Consider the following 24,087-nt stretch of genomic DNA (forward strand, 5'->3'; position numbering starts at 1 on the left):
TCAACGTTGTCACTTTTATTGTCAGGATACTTGCTTCATGTAAAATATTTCGATACAGTACAGTGAATGTTGCATCTGCCAACCTCCACGCCATCGGTTGGGTTTGCCATCGTTTTGTAAGGCCGGGCGCTCAGACAACGCGAGTTGCTTCGCCACTTTACCACAAATACAGATTCAATTATAAACGACTAAAACAATTTGCCATCTGCTCTTTTTTTGTCCTTTATCAACGAAAACCCCCATAGCGCCAAAGCTGCGGGGGTTTCGTCATTTCCCAGCATGCTTCACGGCAGCTCAGTTCAATCCCCGGCTGAGGCTCGCACAGGGTTGCGCGCGCACACACACACACAACAGACACACAGGAGGACGGTCAGACAGAAATCCATCACCGCTGGCAGTCACATAGCAGCTTTCAGTCTCATCCAAGCTTCAATGGGGTGGGGTAGCTGGCCGGGGTCAGGCGTGGGTGTGGGTGTGGAGATGAAGAGGATAGGAGATGACACAGCAGATTAAAACGTGTCCACCCCCATTATCAAGCCATCTCCCCCTTGGCTGGTTTGTGATCCATCATCGTATCCATTGTTATGATCCTCCCTCATCAGGTCTTTGTTCGTTCTGTAGAAGTGTTTCTAGTATTGGTGTCGCGGGCGTCTTATCTTGAAGTGTAGATTGCCGACTGGTGGATAGAAAGTGCACTCTGTGGGGTGGGGGTGCTTTGTTGCGTGCCCTCTATTCCTCAGTACATTTGTTCTGGTGGACATGGTGAGGGCTTTGTGTGTGTATGCACGTGTGTGTGTGTGTGTGTGTGTGTCTGTGTAAGAAGGGCGTCTCAGTAGCGGTGGGTTTGGTGGGAGTACTGGGGCGGCTGCTGGGAGGTAGAGGAGTATCCCATGCTGCTCTGGGGCAGTGACGCACTTGGTCCGGGGTTCTGGTAAGCAGCATGTGGATTGGAGCGCTGCAGGGAGAAGGACGAAGAAGAAGATACTTGTTTACTCTCATTCATCGCGCTTTGGTCTAGGCCACAGAAAAGCCAGCCCCACATTTACCCTCAATGACCTTTAAAAGACTTGAAGGTTGACCGGCAGGTTGTGACATTCTGCCCAGACATGCAAAGCCAACACGAGGGAACTATCCAAAAGGTAACGTGCCGATGGAGGAAAGCCGTACCTGGTAGTCTGAGTTCATGATGAGGCCACCTGAGGTAGTGGTCGGCGGGACAACTCGCACCTTCTTCTGGGGCGGGCCCTGGGCATGGCTGTTGTCAGGGTTACCGGTGTGCCCCGCCCCGTTTGTGTGGTTGTTTCCCTGTTGCTGCTGCTGGTTTTTCTAATTATAAAAAAAAAAAATTGTATGTGTACACTTGTCTACCTCTCCAGATATTTATGAAATAAGCATGCCAAAGGACGGAAGGAAAAGGTTCTGACATTTCTTACTTTGTCTGCTTTGTCCTCCGGCTCCTCCTCGGTCAGGAACTCCCTCTTGGGGTAAGGAATCTGGCAACCTGCAAACACACTGGAGAAAAGAAAGGGCAAAGACGCACATCAACTTCAAACATTTATACCCACGAAATGAAGATTTGAGCAAACTGACCTGCTTCAACATCGTGGGAACCCTACCGTGAAATCAAACCAAAGTGCAACAGACGGAGGAACTGGACACAGTGTGTGTGTGTGTGTGTGTGTGCGTGCTGTGATTTACTCAGAGGTGGGCAACGGCTCCTCCAAAAAGTAAGGGTCCTGCATGGCCTGCTCGGATGTGATTCTCCGGATGGGGTCCATGGTCAACAGCTTCTGCAGCTTTAATGAATTGCCCAAGATGTTAGCCTCAAACAAGAAACCATTAATAGAAGGGGTGAAGCACGCTTCATTTCACACGGAGAATTCAACTGGCTTCTGTTATAGTTGTGCCAAGAAGTCGATAAGTTATGCAAATGACATGCAATTTTGCTATCATCGAGGCGTTTTCACTCACCAAGTGGAACGCTTTGCTGTCTGGCTTGACTTTGTGTTTCTCCATGTATTTTATAAGGCTGCAGTTTGTGTATCTGTGAGAGAGAAGGCACAAACGAATTTCATGCCTTCAGTGCAATCGCCCTACTGAGCAACATTCAGAGTCACAGCATGCTGGAGTAAGACTTTGTGTAGGATACTAAGAGGGGTCTATTTGCCAGGAGACAAAAGCACTTCGCTTCAACTTTGTCTCTGATCCTCAACAAAACTAGGACAGCAGCACTCACGTGTTCCTTCTAAAGTCTTTCATCAGCGTTGAGTGTTCTGGCATCTTTTTGATGTCCTCCCAGTCTTTATCTGATAAATGAGGGAAAGACAGTATTACACCCTGTCACACTGTCCCTCCCTTTAAGATCAGATCATTTAGGTTGTTAGTTGCCATCTTTTAAGTAGGAAGTGGTCATGCTTTCTGTTCAAAAAGCACATATATTAATTTACACTATATGTTATATTATAATATATATATATAAAAATTGTTTAAAAAAGTATAAAAACTAAAATCACATTCATCTTTGTACTATTTAAATTTGTCGCAACATTTGTAAGGCGTATTTGTGTGAAAACGACATCCATCAGACAGACTGGTGAATTACACAGCAGCAGAGATGGTAGAAAGAGAAAAAAAACATCAAACAGCTGAAGTGAACTGGAAAATATATGCCCAAATGTACAAATGTAGCCCTGCAAGCAAAAATTCCTATGCTTGTGACTTGGCAGTGGTGTTCAGAGCCAACAGAGCACAGCACTGCCTAAAGAAAAAAAAGGGCTTGAAAAGAGCAGGCAAATAATCGGCCTCTGGTGGGAAGAGAAAATCCTTCCACTGCATTGAAAAGACAGCCGTGAAACATTGGCACCAAAAACAACTGAATGGCACAAATCGTCACTCGCTCAGCTCATCAGAACGTTATTTAATTAATTCAAATGAGTATTCCCGCAGCAGTGGTGAACTCTCACCAGCAGGGAAGCCCATGACGTTGAAGATGCGGTCCAATTGGTCGTGGTGGTAAGGGTTACTGGTCTTGATGTCCTCCTGGCGACAGTGGAATATGGGCTCCGACGTCAGCAGCTCGGCAAAGATGCAGCCAATCGCCCAGATGTCTGGAGATGACAAGCGGAGCACACACGCACACACACACACACACACACACACACACACACTTTAAGTTCGGGGCGGGCCCGGCGGGTGGGAGCTTTTTGCACGGTTCTCACCGATGGCTTTGGTGTAGTGCCGAGCCCCGAGCAGCAGTTCGGGCGCCCTGTACCAGAAGGTGACCACCACAGGGTCGAGATCGGCTAAAGGCTTCAGCGGTGAATTGAAGAGGCGGGCGAATCCCATGTCCGCTGCAAGACACACGTTAAAGTCAGTCATTGACAACTTGTCAATGTGTGTGTGGTTTTCTTTAAAAAGGAGAAGTCATACATACCAATCTTTACTCGGCCCCTCTCCGGCCCTTCCCCCATCACTAAAATGTTTGCTGGTTTCTGAGGAAAAGAGACAGATACACATTTCTGAACATTTCTGGGGTGCTCACAGTCGCCACCCTGTAAAAATACTTTCTAAGAGCACATTTCTAATAGGTTTCTTGTTCACATAACTCTGGACATAGTATGATTCTAGTATGAGTCAAGTATGATGCTGTAGTCACTCAGTGAACCACATCGCTGCTTGTGTCATCAAAACTATGCTGCTGCCCTCTAGTGGACAAACACGCTTACTGCATTGCACAGGAGCACCAGTATTACAGTTTCTTCTCTGTGGATGGAAATAGATCAATTGGCTTTCCAATCAAAACTAAATCTGTTAATATCCGACTAAATCGAGTACAAATATAATACAATCTTTTATGTGATAATCTTCCAATGAAATAAATAAAACTGTATTGTACTGTATACATTATTATATTACGTAAAACGTCACGCTTATCTTAGACTAATTGAACTTGTTAATGATTATCCTCATCAGAGGGAGCCATTACGCAACACATGCAGATTGACAGCCTCTCTGCCCAATGACATTCTTCTAATCTCTCATCAACTCCCTTGCTTTCCTGCGCAGCGCATTTTCTCTCCCTTCCCCCCGTTCCCTCCCCAATCCTCTTACAAGGTCTCTGTGGAGGACCCAGTTGGCGTGAAGGTAATGGATGCCATCCAGGATCTGGTAGAGCAGAGACTTGACCATTCCTCTCGGCAGCTGAAGTGGCTTCTTGTTGGCCTTGGACGCTCTGTGGAACTTAATAATGTGCTACAGAAAGACACGTTAATAGGAATTGTGCGTATGGCTACATGACGATTAACATCTATAGATTTGTATGCTTGCTGTAGGAGAGACGAGTAAGCTTGGTGTGATTTTTACAGCTCTGTGGTTGAAAATGGCATTTTAACTCAGTTCTGATACACTGCAAAGTGTAGTACAGCAGAGGTTTGACAACCAAATGTTGAATATTTCTTGGTGTTTTCGTGTTTAATTGAGACTTAGCAGTGATAAAAATCTCCATTTGAGTGTCTTCGCTTACAACTGGTTGATGAAAATGGATCAGCGCTGTGGAGCGCAATCTGCCGTGTGTGCATGTGCAATCAAACTAATAAAATACATTTAAATTAAGTAGATAGAAACTTTTCACACACAGATTGCCATAGTCAACGTACAATGTGGTTTTACTGCAGTATGTTGTGTGTGTGCAGTTTTTTTTACCCAGAGATCGTGTTCGGCGTAGTCAAAGAGCAGCCAAACTTTACGGTCGGCGTGTGACAGAAAAACCTTCTGCAGCGAGATGACGTTGGGGTGCTTCAGCTCCCGCAGCAGCTACAAGACACAAAGCCACTCAGCAGACGCAGCACACACTCACCTAGAATAAATCACTCAATCTGCACTGTACCAATAACCATGAATGGTGCCCTCAGATTAAAAATTAATTTTGATTGGCACAGCTTTTGATACCAATATTGTGTATATCCTTTGTATGCATGACATCACTGTCTTACAAACTCTTGAGTTTGATGACAGTTGCTTACTTTACAAAGTGCAGGTGATTCAGACATTGTATAAGGCCGCATGGGAAACGCATGAGGATGTCAAAAAAGGAGTGACGCAAAACTGGCAGTTCTTACTGCGATCTCCCTGCAGGCTGACATGGAGATGCCAGTGCCTTCAATCTGCTTGAGGGCGTAGTCCTTGTCATCCTTCCTACAAACAGAGAGAGGCAGAGCAACATCAACACCAGACCAGACCGTGAGGCCCCCCTGAGAGCTGTCTGCACAGAAACATAAGGGGGGGGGGGGGGGGTTTGGCAGCTGGCACTGGAACTCTGAGTTGAAGCCACGTTGTGTTACCTCCTGATTTTGTGCAATCAAGCTCAGCTCTGAGGCTCGAAACAATACAAGGGGGAGAGGAAAGGAAAGCGGCGCCGCACGGTGGATGGCGAAGGACAAACGGAGCACTGGGACTCGCTCTCACTTGAACGTATCGGTAGGAACCCCTCCCTCCGCCTAGCCTATACAATCTCACAAACCCGTGCTTCCTCCAGGCCTCGTCCGACCGCCGCAGCTCACAAAGTGCCGTGAACATGAGCCTCCTAAAGTGAACACCAGCATCCATAAACACTTGAGGGATGTTTAGTGTGGTTCTGGCTGCCAGTACGCCCAGTCTGTGATAATAGGCGAGCACGGGCCCAGCAGCTCTGGCTGCCTCCAGCTCCTGACCTCCTCTGGTCCTGGTACACTTGACACGCTTACCAGAGGGTTAGATTACAAACACAGTGGGGACGTAAACACAGGGTTTGTAAATGAAGGTGGGTGGCCCCCCTGGTGGTCCTGGGTGTTTGAGGATCTGACCATGAACCAGTTTGATTGAGTTGGGCCCAGCCATGCACGTATCTTTTCCTTCATGATATCTCTCCCCCAATTTAGCAGAAGGCTAAAAAAATGAATTAAATAAACACAAAATACACAAACAAGGGAACGAAATTGTGGCTAACGAAAGAGGAATAACATGACAGACAATAAGAGTAAATACTAATCAAAGCTCTCATGTCTGACTCCTCTATGAGTGAACACATTTTAATAATTTACTGAGATATTTGAATGACCAGCAGTATAAAACTAAAACCTTACAAAAAAGGTCCCACACCATTTAGTTATATCTGGCTGCACTTGCACCTGCTGTAGGTTCACCAAACTCACCTGCAAAGGATCTTACTTCATATCAACAAAAAAAAATAACGTAGAGACACAACTCCACTACTTCGGAGACACACAACAACGCGTCAGTGAAGTTACACGCGTCCCACAAGCATCAGCAGCATCCTGACAGGTCAGGCGATAGACGTGGGCACCTTATTTTCTAATTTCTAATAACAACACGCCTCGGCGTGAGCGCGCGGTGTCTGGAGGTAGCGGGCCGGCGGAGGGCTTCGGAGGGGCTCGAGGCCTCGGCTGCTCGTCAACTCACCCATCTTTTCTCTTCGCCTTGTATACATGGCCGTAAGTGCCTCGTCCCACTTTGCATCCTTCGTACTCGAACAGGTCCTCGACGCGCTCTCTTTCGCCGGTCAGCCTCACCTTGAAGTCATAGTCCATTTTCACCCCCCCGACTCAGACTCCTTCTCCCCCCCCCCTTTTTTTTAAAGCGTCGCTTGGGAGCCAACCGGGCTAACTCCGCGGAGCTCGGTTCGACAAGTCGGCTAGTTGCCGTCCCCTGCGTGGCCCTTTCTTCCTTCAGCCCAGCTTCCACATCGAGTTTTCGGGGTTAGTTGTTGGTACCGGAAGGGGCGCGTGGTTGCTCGGATGTGGTCCAGGTAGAAAACAAGCCCGAAGTGTATTCCTTTCTCTTGTTGCTGCGTCTCACTCAGCCGGTACTTGCTCTGAAGAGACGCACTTTGCCTCGGTTAAGGTGCCGTATGTCAGCACGGCACTGTCGCAAAACGTCGCGAAGGAAGCCCCGCAGCAGAGAAAGGGGTTTAGAGAAAATAGGTATACAGACGGCACACCTCGTGGAAATTCGTACTCGTTATTATCAGAAATGGTGTATTTAACTATAACAACCGTATGTTGAAAAAATCATATTGTACTATAATATAGTTTGTTGCATTGACACATTATTCGGTGCTATAATACAGGTGCACAAAATAAATATCTGCCTAGATGTTTATGCCTATTACCCCAGAATAACATAAATAAAAAGCATGCATCTTTGAATGAAGCGAATAACTATATATATATATATATATATAAACCCTAACCCTTGCAAAAGTACAATAAAACAGCAGAATATTCAGTTTGGGTATCGATTAGTACTAATTAATAAATAGCTAGTTAAAAGGATTTTTTGCATTCCCAATATTAGACGAAAGAATCAAATAAAACAACAGTTCAAATAAAAGGCTTTTTTGTAAACCCTTCTAAGAGTCTCATTCATTTAAGACTTTACATTGAGATCAATATATAATGTAAAACTGCGCTCGATCCATTTTTGTACACAGAGACAATGTTTTTGCAGATATCGTGTTACCTAGGAACAAATCTAGCTATGACATTTGTTTTTGACGGACTATCTGATGTAGCACCACTGGTCCCATCTTGAGAGAGAAGGGAGTGCAAAGCAAACCGTCCATATTACCGCTGCTTTGTCAGGTAGTAAATTCCTTTTAATGTAATTGTCATCTCTTATACAACTGTGTTAGAGTTACGTAGACGCTGTGTTTACATTAGCTACTCGGTAAAACATTTCATCACATTTATATCCGAGGAGTTTTACAGCCTCACAGCTCGCTGGCGAGTCGGCTAACACTAGTGTCGACGGACTGCTATTCGCTTTCGTTAGATGTGCTAATTTGCTAGTGCTTGGTTAGCAACTATGGAATTGCGCATTCGGAATGACACTTCGCATATTTGAAAGCTCCTCAAAACCGACTATTGTGTTTGCGTGGAAACGCCTGTAATCATCGCCAGGCATTAATATCTTTAATGTTTAGTTCTGTGATAAAGCTGACAGGATTCTTTGTCTTTCCTTCTTTGCCTGCGTTTACATGGAGGAGACCTCCGTTTAGTTTGTCGCGGCCCGCCTCTGCAGAGCAACGATTGGACGCCTGGCTTGTCCGTCAAGAGCGCTAGGCCGGTCATTGGTGGCTAACCAGGATGACAACGCCAGTTTGGCTGCTTTATTGCCTGCCTTCAACATGGCCTTCCGTTGCTACTGATATAACTTAGCTAACATTAGCTTACATTAAGACAACGTTGTTATTGGGATCTATAAATGGCGGTGCCTTACAGTGACTAAATTGAGCATTAACCCACAAGCTACATTAGATAAATCTACGGCGCTTGTCCTCGGGTTAAACGTTAGCAAGATTACTGTAGCTGCCTCTTGCTGGTGGAGTCTTTCGGTAGAAAATGGATGGCGTTGTCTTAAGTGTCGTCCTTGACTAGAGATTGGTCATTTTAAGACTAAGATACTGGAACAATTATTTTTTCCCGCTGGTTTATTATACAACCAGGTAAGAGATATAGAGCCAAGAAAATCGCTCGTTCTTTTTCTTTCCAAAATATAATCGATCAGCCAATATAGATTGAGCAACATAATGTAATCACATAATTAGCAGGCAGCGTGTTACTTGAACCTTTTTTTTTAATGATGGCTAAATGTGAAGCTACCGCGAGTAGCCTCACATGACACCCCCAACCCCTGACTGACATCGTCACTCATCTGTGGTCCAGCACTTTTCAAGGGGATGGACCCTCCTGGTGGGGGAGACGAACGCCGGAGGCAGGCAGAGCGTCTTCGTCGGGAGGAGGCTTACTATCACTTCATTAATGAACTGAGTGAAGAGGAGTACCGCCTGATGAGGGACAGCAATCTGCTCGGCACCCCTGGTGAGGAAGGACACGTCCTGTCTTGACGTACTGATATGTGATTGTCGCTGTGGCTTTGCGTCAACATGCATTCCAAACGTTTTAAGTTAATACGGTACCTGGTGTCACACTGCATGAGTGCCAATTATGGCGTTATATTTGTGCCACAATCCTGAGCGCGTAATTTTAAGTTTTGAGCACAGAGAACTATATTTTAGCAACGAAAAACATTCCGTGCGAGCAGTTTACTGAGGTGCCCTCGCCACAAACTGGTTTTCTGCGCGCAGGCAGCCGTTGCTGCGCTCGCGCCACCTCTTCACGCTGCGCTCGCTCGACGTTTCACTCACGCGCTCGCTCGACTTGCAGCAGCGTTACATTTGTGCCACAAAACCAACCAATCAGAGAATTAAAGAAGGTCCATTGTGATTGGCTGTTGGTCTCCAATCACAACGCTTCCTAAAGAAGACAAAAACGAGTGATATTAGAAGTCCGGCTAGCCACCATCAGACATGACCGAAGCAAATGATGAGAACAGCAAGTGTTTTAATCCAGTCCATTAGCATTTAGCACAAATGCTGCAAACTTCAACAACTCGCTGAGCTTCCGCGATGCTGTAGGTAGTTTTACTAGCGTTGTGATTGGAGACCAACAGCCAATCACAATGGACCTTCTTTAATTCTCTGATTGGTTGGTTTTGTGGCACAAATGTAACGCTGCTGCAAGTCGAGCGAGCGCGTGAGTGAACCGTCGAGCGAGCGCAGAGTAAAGAGGTGGAGCGAGCGCAGCAACGGCTGCCTGCGCGCAGAAAACCGGTTTGTGGCGAGGGCACCTCAGTAAACTGCGCGCACGGAATGTTTTTCTTTGCTAAAATATAGTTCTCTGTGCTCAAAACTTAAAATTACGCGCTCAGCATTGTGGCACAAATATAACGCCATAGCCAATCATCCCCTCTCACAAGAGGAGCGGCAATAGTGCTTGACCCGCTCCCACTGACGCCACGTAACGGCCCGCGTGTTTGCGTGTTTCCCAGGGGAGGTGACTGCCGAGGAGCTTCGGCAACGCCTTGACGGAGCAAAAGAGCGAATGTCTTCTCAGCCTCGGACCGAGCAGCGTGCGCAAACGGCCGATTCTGGAGAGCAGCAGGGCGGCAGCGGTGAGGCCGAGGAGAGAGGCGCCGGAGGGAGACGAGCAGCAGGTAGGAAGAGCAACTGGTCTTTTTCTGATCTTTCCAAATGTTGCTTTCACTAGCCATGACGCAATATGGATTGGGTCTACGTTACTATTGATTACTTGTAAAATGTAAGAAAACCTGTATAAGAGGATCATTGGATTATTACAATGCCCCTACTGATGAAGTTCGGTCCTCTTGAAACATTCGTCACACATTTTATGGGACAAATATGACTAATTTGTTTGCTCGACGTAATCTTTGGCAATTTGAAAATAGTGAGTTTGGTTTAGCCTCGTAATTAATAAATTGGAATGGTCGTCTAACGCTGTTAGTGTTTTAAATGGACACAAGGAAATTGCAATCATTTTGTGGGTTTCCTTGCACCATACGTTTTTATTGGGAGTAATACATTGGTTTTTGGGAGTAAAACCTTTTTTGTTTTTCACAGGGGCCGCAGAGCCTGGAGCCGAACCATCTAATGGTGACTCATTATTGGAGTGGCTGAACACTTTTAGACGCACTGGTAATGCTACTCGCAGTGGGCAAAGTGGCAACCAGACATGGCGTGCTGTCAGCCGGACCAACCCCAACAGTGGAGAGTTTCGCTTTAGCCTGGAGATCAACATTAACCATGATCAGCCAGAGCCAGGGGAACATAATGACACCGTGGACACCGCAGAGCTGCCCGTGGCTGCCCAGAGCATAACCTCACCTTCCATACGCACTGCTTCCTCATTCTCCAACCCCCGCCCCTCAACCACGCCACGGCCAGTCCCGTACCCTACCCCTCGCCCCGCCCTCAGTAGGAGGATGCAGACACGCCGTACGCGCAGCAGCACTACCAGTCTTTTTATGAGCCCCCCTGCACTCCCTGCACCCGTGGCCTCCCCACCCGCTGCTGAGAGAAGTGCCACATTGCACTCTTCAGCCTCAGCTCCTACTGTTTCCAACCCGCCTCTTGATCAAACGACGCCGGTGCAACCTCAGGCCCTGAATGCAGAAGTAGTGCAGGGCAGTGATGATATGTCCGCTTCTTTAGACTGCCCCCGTGTGTCCCTGCAGTCTGCGTCCCAGGCCCCTGCGGCGGAACACGAATTGCGTGGCAGGAGGACTCGATCACGTGGTCGTGCACGCAGGGCTGCCGCGGGCGGCGGGGTTTCATCCCGCTTGTCAAGGCGCAGTCGCTCCCCCTTGCACAGAATACCTGTGGCCAGTACCACTCCACCGTCAAGTAGTGGCGTCAGTGGCTCCGCCATCCCCACTGTTGAGCCAGGCAGTGCCACAAGCTCTGTTTCCGTGGAGACGGTGGAGGCTGTGGCAGAACCTGCAGCTCTAACTGAGCCCGCTGTAGAGTCAGGAGAGCGCGATAGTGAATCACATGCAGTGGGAGCAGGAGGTTCGGCGGTGCGACGGCACCCGACTATCATGTTGGACCTGCAGGTGAGAAGGATCCGACCTGGCGAAAACCGCGATCGGGACAGCATCGCCAGCCGAACGCGTTCTCGCGCCCGGGTAGCCGAGAATACGGTCACCTTTGAAAGTGACAGTGGTGGATTTAGACGCACCATCTCCCGCTCTGAGCGAGCTGGGATCCGCACCTACGTGAGCACTATCCGGATCCCGCTGCGACGTATCAGTGAGACGGGCCTGGGCGAACCCAACTCCACCGCCCTGCGTTCCATTCTGCGCCAGATCATGACTGGATTCGGGGAGCTAAGCTCCCTGATGGAGACCGAGGCTGATTCAGAGACTGTTGCGCCTAGCCACACGGATGCTAGCGTTACAAATAGTAGCACCAGCCCGGCCAGTCGTCTACATACAAGCGAGACCGAAGCTGGCCATGTAGGCGCCAGCCGGGTAGATCAGGAGAGGGCAGGGCTGGTGAGCGCTGAGGAGGACCAGGTAGGGCAGGCCAGGGTCGGAGGAGCGGTGGTGAGCAGCACGGAGGCACGGGCCACCAGCAGAGACACCAACAACCTGGTAGAGAACGGCACTCTACCCATCCTCCGACTGGCCCACTTCTTCTTGCTCAATGACGAGGAGGATGACGAACACCCGAGGGGGCTCACCAAAGAGCAGATTGACAATCTATCCACACGTACCTACGGGCAAGCCAGTCTGGAGGGAGAGATAGGCCGCGCATGCAGTGTTTGCATCAATGAGTATGCCCAGGGCAACAAGCTGCGCCGGCTGCCCTGCTCCCATGAATTCCACATTCACTGCATTGACCGCTGGCTCTCTGAAAACAACACCTGTCCCATCTGCAGGCAGCCCATACTTGCAGTGCATCATGACTGATTTGCTCTCAAACGCAACTATTAAGTTCCTGGCTGGCTGAACTGAGCAGACCCAAATGGGCTTTGCATGTACATAGCGCTTTCATGGTTTGATTTTTCTTTTTTAAATATCCATAGTGACAAAGTTGAAGAAGGTTGAACCAAAAGTGCAGAAAAAAAGAAACTATAAATGCAGAGAATTTACAAAACTTTATTTTTTTAGACTCTTTTCAGCTTCCTATACGTTTTATTGTTTTTGCCATCTCCCGTTTCACTGGTCTCCATCACAAAGCTTAAGAGGCCCATGTCAATGGATGATATTAATGCTTAGGGAGTCGCTGCTGACTGGTCTCACTTTAACTCTTTAATGTCTGACACATGTGACGTCTCCTTGTCACAACCGGTCCACACAAATCACTTCTAGACTTGCTTCATTCAGTATAAGCTGTAAATAACTCACAACTGCTTGTGTTTTTATGGTTTTGATCCAAGCAGCTCCTCACATGGAATGTGTTTAGAAAGAAGCAGGAAACATAATTTTTCACATTCACCATTTTAAAGCTTTGACATCCATTTTAAAGTGTCCATCGACAGTTTGTTATAAAATGTATGATTTAACGGGATGTGTGTATGATGTATGTATTTAATTTTGAAATAAGTTTTATTCTGTGTGCCCGGTAGTATTTGTTTAAGCTCCATACATACATTTCTGTATAATTGCAATGCAGGATTAATCTTTATAAGTCACCCACTAAAATCAGCCACTTTCAAACCATAAACATCAACCATATCAGCAGCACACTTCTAGTTAAACGTAGGAGGAATGTGATAATCAGGAATTCAGTGATGTCATTTAGTATGAGTTGTGCAATACGGAGAGAAATAACAGTATTGGTTTTGCTGTTTATTGTTGTTTACATTGTAATGCCTGATTATCATCTCCACTTAAAACAGTCTTGTTTACCCTGAAATCAAAGTCCCCCCTCGGTTCCTGTTGCTATTGCGGATCCACACGTGAGCGACGACGAGGGACTTGGGTCACAAAGGTCTCATTGAGTACTGAGCCAGATACATCTGCAGACCAGAACCTGGAGTCTGGACTCTTTTTTTTTTTTTTTTATTCTTTTTTTTAAACAATTTTACAAACGCATCGCCAAAGTCATCTTCACGAGACAATTAACGCAACGGTGACTCAAAAACTACAATTTTAAGATTCTGTCAACACATCTTAATTGAATTATTGTTTTTCTTCAAGTTACATGTGCAGATGTGGACATTTCCATTGTAGCACAGGTGACTTTAGCACCCAGTCAGTGTGTTGTCCCTAGGGTCGCTTTAAACGCCATCAACAGTCCATAGCAGCTGCTACACCTCTGCAGATAACGTGTCACTAATAAAACTGCAGGAATGACATAGTGAGAGTGGAGAGCGTTTGTATGGTTTAACTGTGTGTGCGTTTGTGTGCATGTAAGTTTGTGTGTGTGCGCGCGCTGAAGTAACGGTCCAGTGTTTCAGTGAACCTGGTTCTCAGAAGGCTTTTGTTCAATGTATGTCCAGCTTGGAGACTTTGAGAGGGTCGAGCTCAGAAGTGAATATTTATTCTGTTCCTATTTAATAATATGGAAACATCAATTTTTGGAAATATGTATTATGTTACAATGTGATGAGAGTTAACAATTAAGATAAATATGTTACTATGTAATAAATTGAAGACATGGGTTTTCTTCTCTGCTCCTTAACAATGGAATAAAATACAGCTTTGCTATGCCTGGAAATGCGGAATGCAGGGTTCATGTGTGTGCGCGCGCTGACCGGCCAACGGCTGATTGTTTTGACCGTTAGCGCCGCCATGTTGGGACAAAACAGGGCCCCTGCGTTCGTTACGACAGGTGGATTTATGTCGCCGTAAAAGCTTCCCCGTTGGGTGAGTGTTAGCTAAATATGCTAGCTGATAATTCATTTGACGTCCGTTCATTTTTACCAGTTAGCTTAACGTTAAATGACCCATTATTCTTCCCAAACAAATAACTAGTTAAATATCTAACGTTAAATAAAGCGCACCCTAAAGAGTGGAGGCTATCTAGACCCTTTCCGCTAACTATTTTGCCGTGTTTCTATGTCACGCTTTACGAGTTGAGTCAATTTAACGAGTAACGATGAGTTTTAATGTTATTTCAGTTTTTCCCCAAAGTAAACTATTTCATTGAAACATAAACTACAATACGAAAACATGTCACGTTATTCGTTTTGAATAAATTGATGAAATAACATTAAATAAATACAACCGTAGCTACATATATATTTAACGTTATACAAGCTAAGTTACATCAGTTTTAGGTTACTTTGAGCCCGGAGGCCGGTGCGCGGTTTCGTCTCATCATACGATGCACGATCGCTCGGTCAGCTGTTAGAAAGCTTTGCCTACAGGGAAGGAGCGGAAGTTTGACAGTTGTCCTCCAAAATAAAGCATTACTTGAACTATACTGTTGATTTTACTTGTTCAAAACAGGGTTAAAACGAGCGATATCTCCAACTCATCAATAGGAAGGAAATAGCAGTATTGTTTATTTTAGTCTTAATAACAGCTATCTCCAACATAGTGACACAAAGGCTGCCTGTACTGTAGATGCATTCCGATCTCTCGCTTAGTAAAAGGTGTCACCCTTAACACGAACCGCTAGTTTGCTCTTCCCTTAGTGGATGTTATTTATTAAAATAAAATATGTTAAAAGAATTATCAAAATATTTAGCTAGCATTGTCAGTCTACTGTACTTTATTTTGAAAGCAGTAACCGGAAGCAGCGCGTTTACCAGTGCGTCTGACTGGAAACCGGCTGAAGCCGTGGTCTCCATAACATCACCTCAGCGGAACAGCTGATAAAAAATAATGATCTTCCAGCAGCAGAAGCAGCAGCGACAGAAGCAGCGACCGCAGGCCGGGTCCGGAGAAGCGTTTTCCCGCTGCGTCGCTGAGCCGTGAGCATGCCACCGCTCCGGCCTCCTCTTCTCAGCCTCACCGACACCCGTTCGCCCCCAGCAAGATGTATTTCAACCGGAGACCCAAGAAAATACACAGCGAGGGAGGTGAGCTGCGAAACGAAACACATTGTTTTAATCTTTGCTCGATCGAGGTCCCCGTTATGGAGGTGTTGATATGTGTTGATGTTATCGTATGGGATGTTGCGGCCTGTTATATACTCGTGCGTATCTGCTCGGTGCTTGGCGTTAAATCGGCTCGTCCTGGACTGCGGCACGCATGTGGGGTGACCTGCCGTAAGCCTATCGATGTTTACCTGTTTAGTCTCGCTCATTCCTTTTTCTGTTCACACCGCTTGGGGGATGCAAGGGCAAACTGACTGCAGGTGCCTGCATATGTCATCACTGACTGGCCTAAGTATGTTATTATCGGCGTCTCTGTTCCTTACCACCACGAAAACATAACGTATGTATTTTGAATGATGAATTTGAGTGTGACCTTAGTACTCATACATGTACTGCATTTCTCATGGCATTATTACTGTATTATATAATTTTGTCTAGACATCATGCATTGCTTCATACGGGCTATTCTTGTATGTATTGGCTTTCCGTAATCTTTCCATATATAGAATGAATGAATGTTCATATAGATCAGTCGAAGAACAGCCTATTACCTTGTCGACTTAAGATCCACGTGACCTAAGCGGTCCGTCGGGAAATGAATCTCACCTGATCTGATTCTGGACGCACTTGCAAAGTCTGTATTTACAAGTCATTATTTTACTCCCTCGTGTTTTGGGAAGATGATGTGTGTGTATCTGCTAAATGCTGTAAACCGAGCTGTTAATGAATCCATTGTGACACAAACGGTATATATAAAGCTATACTGATCTCACTTGTAAGAAAAGTGCCTCATAATCGCCTAAAATGAAAAAGTTGGAGAGAGAGTGAGAATAATTCGACAAAAATGATCAAATCATTTCACACATGGCAAACAGACATTAGATCGGATCGTCCTGGGAGAAATGAGTATGTTGGGGGGTGTAGTTGGTGGACCCAAATGCACACACACAGCAGTTTGGTTTGTAGCCAAATTATTTTATTTCCCATACAACCTGGGAAGTGAACAAACAAAAAGAAACAAACGAGGCGAATAGTCAAAAGGGGAACAGAAAGCTTGGGCTCAACTGGAGTCAGGAGGAAAACTCCATCGACGTCTTGCGGCCTGGGGCGGATCAAGCAGGGTCTGGTGTGGAAACCCGAGGCCCGACACCATAACCAGAGTCCGATTAAAACGAGTCACGTGTACTCTGTGGGTCTGATACTGCAGGACAAAAAACGAAAACATGCAAACTGGTTAGCTACTTCTGATAGCGACATTCAACGGCAGCTGAGACCAGCCTGGGTACTGGGACGGACTGACGACGAGCCTTGGAACTCAGGAGCCTTTATGCGTTCATCCCCGGAATGAGCCACAGCTGAGCTATTGAGAGAGGGGCGGGACCACAAAAGCATAGACAGAGGGGGGGGGGGAGACTGATAAGCAGATAGGGACCCTAACAGAGTATGTGTTTGGCTCATCCTGGGGCTTTTAATGGTGACTGTCGTTTTGTGGGGCCCAACTGCTGTTGTGTTTTGTGTGTGTGCGTGGTCCGTGTGTGGCTCACGCAGCTTCCAGAAATAGAAAGCAGGGCAAATTGTGAGCATAATTAAAGCGCCAACTCGGCCACACCATTTTCAGTTTTCCAGATATTTATCAGTTATTAAAAGAACACCACCACCACTTGATTTTTGGACACTGAGTGGGCACCAGACGGGGTTAAGGACATAAGCATGTCTTTTATGCTCTTTTGAACCAGTAGTGTAAGAGCATTCTGACATTCTCACACTATCTGCCATATGTTAAGCCGAGGGAGCAGTACCCCAGTCGGAGTGGCAGCCGGTTGATAAATGCGGCTCCTCCTGGATTCATGTTGCTGTCTGTGCTGTAATCTCTTGGAGCCTGACCTCCTTGATTCTTTGCTCCGAATAGCGCGCAGCCATAACCCTGGTGATGACTGAGTTCCAACGAGTACTTTTTAATTACAAGCACTCACAAGCACATTGGTTAAAAAAGCACATCTAGGAAGTCAAACCATTTGTAGTGAAGATGCCTTCCCGTTTTTTTGCAGATCGTCTTTGAAAGCCCACTTCATTTGTGTTTGAATGTAAAGGGAACAGCTTGTCCCTGTGTTGATGTGTCTAGTTTATGTGAGTCATTCAGCTCATCCAACTGTCAACAATACTTCTGTTTTGGAAAGATAATGAACGGTTGCTGTGGCTGCCAAGCTAGGGACGATGCCATTTGGGAGATAGCGGGGCCTAATAAATTGCAGCAATGATGTACTTTTATTAGTTGGACACAAGGGGGCTCTCCTGCACAAGCTACAAAGCTTGGACTATTCCTGTGTTCATCTGTCGTACAAGCAGGCCGGACTCCAATCGCACTATTGATGCTTCAAGCAGTGGGCACCTACAAACACATTAACAGCTCAGCTCCTGACACATGGGTGTGTTTGTGTGCGGTATACGTGTATTGACTTAATTGTCTTCTGTGTTGTTGTTTTCTCCTGCCGCGGCCTGTCTGGTGCCCACAGAGCAGTTAGTGTTGACCGCCATTAGGCAGAAGGCTTCTAAGCTGCAGGACCCGGGCGAGGTCGCTGGCGCTGCGATGCCTTCGGGCCTCACACACAGGTTTGACAAAAGTGAGTTTGCTCGAACCGGACTGGACCGACGCCCCTTTCGTGTCCGGAGTCCCCAAAGTGCATGTGGCCGATGCGCTGAAAGCCGAACCTCCGGCCCTCAAGAGCTACAATGTCTGGTTCCCTACTCTTTGGTTCTTGTTTGAAAAGGTTTAGACATGATATTGCTGCTGTGGATTCTGAATAATCTGTAGCTCCTCTGGGCCTGGAGTGATTAATGCTGGGCAGGAATGAACCCTTCCACTGCATGTGCTTGTAGTAGGGTGACCACCACTCACGTCGCACCATAACGATAAAGACAAATCAATGGGATCCTTCGGGAAAGCGTTTGATATAACCACACCGTAGAACACAGAACAAGCATGCGGGGCAATGGTTGAATAAAGCATGTCCATGAACACCGCTGCATGTATGACACGTAAGTGACTGAGATGGATTTAGACAGGGGGAACGGGAGTAGCTGCATGTTTGGGCCTTGCATGATTTCTGGCGTTTGAGATGTATGTATGTATGTATGTATGTATGTTCATCTATGTGCGTGTGTGTGCGCTGCAGTCTCACCTGTAGGCTTAGCAGGTTATGGATTAGCAGCAGGTGAAGTTGCAGAGCAGTCACAGAGGGGATTATCATACTCGGATCGTAAGAGGCTTTCTCGCCTTACCTTCTTGTTAGTGAGGCAAATGGACCCAGTGGGAATGCTCGGGGCTCGGTCCACCGGGACCTGCGAATAGGCCCGGTCTGTCGCCTCGGTGACCAACGCAGCTATGGGACGTAAGGTTCACCAAGGCGGACGACGCTCTGTTGGTAATGCTTTTCTGACCAAACAGCAGGATTGTGGGCTGAACAGAAGGATGTGGGGGGAGATCTTTTATTTAGTCATTGAAATTTCGAGCAGTTGTGGGGCAATTAAAGAACCCCCCCCGGCCCTTCCTTTCAATACTTCTGGGGCTCTCGTGTAAGCAGTGCACCGACGACATGCGCGCCGAGACAGCATTGTTTACAGTGCAATTAGTAACTTTAGTCAAGCGAATAGCGTTGGAGTCGTGGTAGCTATGCAAGTAGCTGTTTGACCCTCAGTTTATTTTCCTCTATGATTTTGGCCGAGGCATTCCAGCTCTCCTTTTGCTCCACCGCGGGGACAATGTGCAACAAAGGCCTACACACACGTGATTGGTCAGTACTGCTCAGACTACATACTCAGGGGCCGATACCTTGTGGCGTTGCTGACCTGTTCTTCATTCATATGCGAATATCTGTTCAGCTCAAAAACAGGCTTGTTGCAAGGTGAGGAAAAGAAAAAGTGCTTTGATCAAATATGCACATTATATGCTACTCTGATTTAATGCACGCATGCAGCTGCACAAGTGCAATTGTATTTTAAATGTTTTAACAGTTGCAGCCAAAGTTATTTTCCTTAGTGTGTGTTGTGGGGTTGGTGCTTTGACAGCTGGGGATAATTTAAGTTATTTTAACATAACTGTTGTTATGATTAGTAACTATTATCCCTCTGGCTCATTTCACCTCTGGGTTGTTAAGTACAGAAATAACAGACGTTATTAAAATAAACATGGACACATCTATTAAAGTTTTATTTGGGCCATTTAAAACACAATTACATTACAGGTCATTTAGCTGACGCTTTTATCCAAAGCGACTTACATTGCATTGGGGGTTAGGTGTCTTGCTCAGGGACACTTCGACATGGGACATGGAGAAGCCGGGGATCAAACTGCCAACCCTGCGGTTAGGGGTGTTAGGGTTATGCACACCCACTCTACTCCATGTGCCACTGGGGACGGGACCGGGTGAAATACGCCCTGCCATACCGGGAAATGGAGATGAATTATGCAGCGGCCTCCATCTATAATTAAGAATCCATGCCTGCTTTTTAACGGTGAAACTTTGGCCTCAGGCCTCGGCAGCTTCGACTAAAGCTCGAGACCGTAAGTTATTACTGTATATTAAGATTCATGAAGCTTTGATTAGTGACGCTGTCTTCACATGCCATGCGTAATGGATTCAAATGTCTGCCTTCCCCAGGCTGGATTGCTCATGTTCGGCTTTCTGGAACGGTCCAGTCTTACCTGCTTTGGCTGCAGGTTGCCAGACCTGTAGCACCCGTCCGGCTAGCCGTGGTGCTTTGTGTGAAATTGATTTGGTTATGCTCTGCTGGGCGTCACTGCTGACTCATCAGTGGCTCATCAGTACTGAGTTATGGCGCTGACTGCGCCATGACCCCCCCCGCCCCCCCATCGGAGATGAGTAACCAACACATTGATCTCGTCAAAAAAGGTGAAGGTGGGGAGGGCTGCAGTAAAGACAGGCGGCCGTGTTAAGGAGTACAGCAAGTAAAGCGTGGAAAGATCCGAAATGAAAGGGTAGGAAAAGTAGACTATTCTCCAGGAAGGTAAAGAAATGCTCTGTGACGGAGAATTGAAAATTTGACATATGTATCATCCTTAACCCTTTCCTCATAATCACTCGCTATCTTGACTGACCCTAGTGCCCTTTGCAGTGTGGAGTTCTGTGATTGTGATTTATGGCTGTGTTAGGTCCAGAGGTAATAGCCTAGTCATAGATGTATGGATGAGGGTTAGGCGTTTTATAATCCTTTTGCATGGACTTTGACTCTCTCGGCTTCGTTCAGACGCTTTGAGGCCTGGTCTGGTTTGTTACTATACGAAATTGGAGCTCTTGACAGGGTTTAAGCTTGTCAAACGTCAAAATGGGTTTCTTTTACAATGGTAGAATGTCAACTGCATTTAATACCATGAAGTTTACCCTCTAATAAATAAAAAGTAACACAAAAAAACATCCGACAAGTCGCACTCAAACAAATGATGTGATTATTGTAGCCGTTTCCCGTAGACACACACGAGTGTTTGGGTCTTTTAGTGGAAAAATGGAGGCCTGATGTGTCAGCAGTGATAATAGCGCATCTCGACCGTCTTTTGTCTTGGTCACTTTACAATTCTTCTCTTCCTTTGGAACAAAAGCTTGAGTGGAATATAATGATATTTTGGTTATTGATGAGTGAAGAGGCCGACCGTAGAGTGCTGCAGAAATAGAGTTTCAGGACTGTGGAAATCCAATCCGCCAAACCCTGACGGTGTTTATTCGTTTCTAATTTATTTATGCAACTAGCCTGTTGTTGATTTAACTTGCAGCCTTGTTCACACAGACAGACAAACACACACACACACACAATGACAACGCACAAATAAGAATTGGTATAACAATAATACAACAACTCATTGTATACTCACAATGGCAGCAGTGCAGGCACACTTGTGTAGATATCAGAATAATGAGAGGATTTGTGTCATTAGGTGAACCTCTTACCTGGCTGCACATGTTGCTACTGTAACTGCAGTAATTCAAACATAAACTGTCAATGCAAACTAAGGAGAAAGATATGAAGGGCCGAGACCTGTGGCGGGTGCAGAACAGCGGAAAAAGGGGGGGGGGGGGGGGGGGGGGGGGTGGGGGAGCGAGATGACCCCTTGATGGATGGTTGGTGCCTCGCGTGTCATCCGATCCATCTGGGCCGACCACTACTTCGAGGCGATATCCGGCGTCTGGCTCTTTAAAAGCGGAGCGGCCGGCTCTCGCGCCCCCCTGCCCCCCCCCGCAGCACCGGGGGAGCGCCATATGGCTCCTTCTTGTCGTCCGCACTGGCAGCTGTGAGGCCGCGCGGCGTCACAGTCCGCGGGGGCAGCCGGCCGGGACATTCGTTCAACGCGCACCCAGATCGGGACTACCTCCAGGGCGGCAGGTGGCCAGATGACACTGCCGCGGAGCGAGTGTCCCTCGGAGCCGCCTCTTCCTTTCGGCCGCCGCACGCGGAGAGAGGTTCGCCGCTGTGTTGCGCCTGCTGGGTAAACTGTGCGTCCCGCTAAACTGTCTGCGATGCTCTCGTATCCCCCCCCCCCCCCCCCCCCCCCCCCTTCCATCCCCACGAAACAAAGCTACAGGCTACGTATCATCCCGTCATTATAAACCGGCCGCTCCACGCGTGGGGCGCATGGGAGGCGATCACGACGCGCTCAATAAAGGGATGGGTGGAGACGACAAAGCCAGGCGGGCGAGGAGGGAGGTGTGGGGGGAGTAGGGGGCGGCAGAATCAGCGCCTTGCATCCCCTTATGTCACTAGCATATTAGCCTTGTTTGCTAAACGCCCGCCGCGATGCGTGCGTTGGTTGTGCAGATAAAACTGACACACCGTGTGTGTTTGTTCGCCATTGTGCATCACTCAGCACATCCATTATACGCGGATGAGGGAGGGAGGGGGGTCCCGTGGGCGTTGCGAAACGAGTGTGTGTGTGTTTGCGCGCATTGACGGAACCTGCATAATAACAGTGAAAGACGACGGGACGCGTCATTGGATCAAGCACGCCGGCTTCAGCGCACATCAGCAGACCGTAGCCTCTGGTACTGAATGGTCGCTTTCGTTTTTGAACCGTAAACCACGTCTCTCTCTCTCTCTCTCTCTCTCTCTCTCTCTTTCTCCCTCTCTTTCTCCCTCTCCCTCCTTGTCTCTGTCTCACTGCCTCCCACTTACTCACTCACTCAGCCTCACCTCTCTCTCATCAATCCAACGGTGCAGGACCTGCTTGCTCGTCCGGCGGTTACCGGAAGGCAGATGATGAGATGTCCGGCACCACCTCCCAGGCGGACCCCGTAGACGCCACCGCGCGGACGGTGCTGCTCAACTCGCCACAGAACACCAAGTTCTGCGACAACCACGTCAGGTAGGTGCCACCGAGCTTTCACCGACCCAACTGACCGACTGCACGGATCTCTGCAGTGCACCCGGACAAGTCGTGGCTCACCTGGTGAAAAGCCGACAGGCAATTGAAAGTGGGCTGTAATTGAACTGATTTTAATGTTTTGTTTTCCCCCAAAAGTTTAAATCAATGCTTTAATAAACTGCGGCAAAGTAAAGATGTGGGCAGACTAATGAAACCTGTGGTTACTCATCTGATACTTTGCGTTTGTTGAGTGAGTGATAAGCTCATCTTGATTATATTTACTTTATTACAAGTTGTTTGCCTGACTGGGATCAGAGGGCACGGCCGGCTTGTGGGATTCTGTGCTCATTGTAGATATTTACTTTGGGGCTTACACCCCTTTAGTCAGGTTGAAGGACACCCTAGCCTGTGTGTTTTGTGATACGAGTAGACTTTGGACAGGGTTGAATTTGTTTCCTTATCTCCTGCTTTAACTATTAGCTTTTTTTCAGTTTGGCCTAAAATCACATAAACCAAAACGTTTTGTTTTACCACAGTGATATAAATCCTATGATTCTCTTAATAACTCACCCATTAGGTGAGTTACCAACTGGGTGAGGCTAACCTGAATCTGAAAGTGCTTGGCTTAACAACTTTACATTACCATTAATGTACTGAATCGATACCTCCTAAGCAGTAATGCATGTTTAAGGACGCCAATGAAAGTAAGGTCACTGCACTTAGCTGTGTTACATACATTTCAGTAAGGGCTTTCTCTGTTTCCTCAGACACTGAAGGGGCAATTTTAGTAGTCTTTCTGTACTTCAAAGTAGACCATAAATCAAGGGCTAGAGTGTGATTATTTCACGTGGTGTGAACTTGAATTACCTGCCCGTATGTAGTTTAGGTCGAAGATGGGGTTATGGGCTGCACGTCATGTAATGAGGTCCAGATGTCTCTTCTGTAAGCATCATCCCATCCGTCATCTGTGTATTGTTTTGGGTGTAACTTTTGTCGTAAATACAAATTTGCAGTTAGACTGTATTAGAGTTTGAATTACACGGACCACAATGTAATTTGTTCCTTGTCATTTCCTTTTTATTAATCCCATTTATACTGTGCCTAGCGGTACGCTCAGGTTCAGTGAGTTGAGGGCTTGTCGTTAGTCTGCTGACATTCACCGGTCTGCCATTTTTGTTGGGAGATTTCATTTCACTTTTAAAAGAGGCGTTTTTTTAGCTCTACAAATTAGATTAACAGAGTGCTCCCTGTCTCAGCTGATTGGATCACATGTGTCCTTCCACCGATTGGTGCATGCTGATTGGAGAAAAGAGT

The 24,087-nt window shown here is 46.9% G+C and overlaps 3 protein-coding genes across 28 annotated transcripts in view; 2 read left to right on the top strand and 1 right to left on the bottom strand.

Moving 5' to 3' along the window:
- Nucleotides 1-7,011, bottom strand: cdk8 (cyclin dependent kinase 8). Of its 2 annotated transcripts, none has more exons than XM_040167690.2 (13): nucleotides 6,457-7,011; nucleotides 5,118-5,193; nucleotides 4,702-4,812; nucleotides 4,111-4,251; nucleotides 3,434-3,491; nucleotides 3,219-3,350; nucleotides 2,964-3,107; nucleotides 2,237-2,306; nucleotides 1,972-2,044; nucleotides 1,699-1,796; nucleotides 1,434-1,512; nucleotides 1,168-1,326; nucleotides 1-955 (listed from the first exon to the last, which is right to left on the bottom strand). In XM_040167690.2, exons 1-13 carry the CDS (start codon nucleotides 6,582-6,584, stop codon nucleotides 830-832), a joined length of 1,395 nt encoding a protein of 464 aa, XP_040023624.1. In that variant the 5' UTR covers nucleotides 6,585-7,011; the 3' UTR covers nucleotides 1-829. The 2 variants fall into 2 exon arrangements, with proteins under 2 accessions (XP_040023624.1, XP_040023623.1); XM_040167689.2 differs by having other exon boundaries at nucleotides 1,425-1,512.
- A 448-nt stretch (nucleotides 7,012-7,459) lies between these two features.
- On the top strand, nucleotides 7,460-14,077 carry rnf6 (ring finger protein (C3H2C3 type) 6). Its single transcript, XM_040167392.2, has 4 exons — nucleotides 7,460-7,637; nucleotides 8,721-8,876; nucleotides 9,886-10,050; nucleotides 10,475-14,077. Exons 2-4 carry the CDS (start codon nucleotides 8,735-8,737, stop codon nucleotides 12,322-12,324), a joined length of 2,157 nt encoding a protein of 718 aa, XP_040023326.1. The 5' UTR covers nucleotides 7,460-7,637; nucleotides 8,721-8,734; the 3' UTR covers nucleotides 12,325-14,077.
- A 45-nt stretch (nucleotides 14,078-14,122) lies between these two features.
- Nucleotides 14,123-24,087, top strand: part of atp8a2 (ATPase phospholipid transporting 8A2) — a 39,909-nt gene continuing 29,944 nt past the window's right edge. For 7 of the 25 annotated variants that reach the window (XR_013454269.1, XR_013454270.1, XR_013454271.1 and 4 more), the window contains exons 1-2: nucleotides 22,282-22,453; nucleotides 22,629-22,773. Coding sequence is in view for 18 of the 25 variants with exons in the window: in XM_078096582.1 (XP_077952708.1) it covers nucleotides 22,297-22,453; nucleotides 22,629-22,773 (302 nt within the window). In the remaining 7 variants the exon portion in view is untranslated. Of the gene's footprint in view, nucleotides 14,227-15,089; nucleotides 15,387-17,917; nucleotides 18,026-18,706; nucleotides 18,827-19,021; nucleotides 19,307-20,282; nucleotides 20,401-21,463; nucleotides 21,908-22,281; nucleotides 22,454-22,595; nucleotides 22,774-24,087 lie in introns of those variants that run through there. The other 18 variants (XR_013454274.1, XM_040167382.2, XM_078096583.1 and 15 more) reach the window with 17 other exon arrangements.

Source organism: Gasterosteus aculeatus, chromosome 21, assembly GCF_964276395.1.
Source record: "Gasterosteus aculeatus chromosome 21, fGasAcu3.hap1.1, whole genome shotgun sequence".
Lineage (NCBI taxonomy): Eukaryota > Metazoa > Chordata > Actinopteri > Perciformes > Gasterosteidae > Gasterosteus > Gasterosteus aculeatus.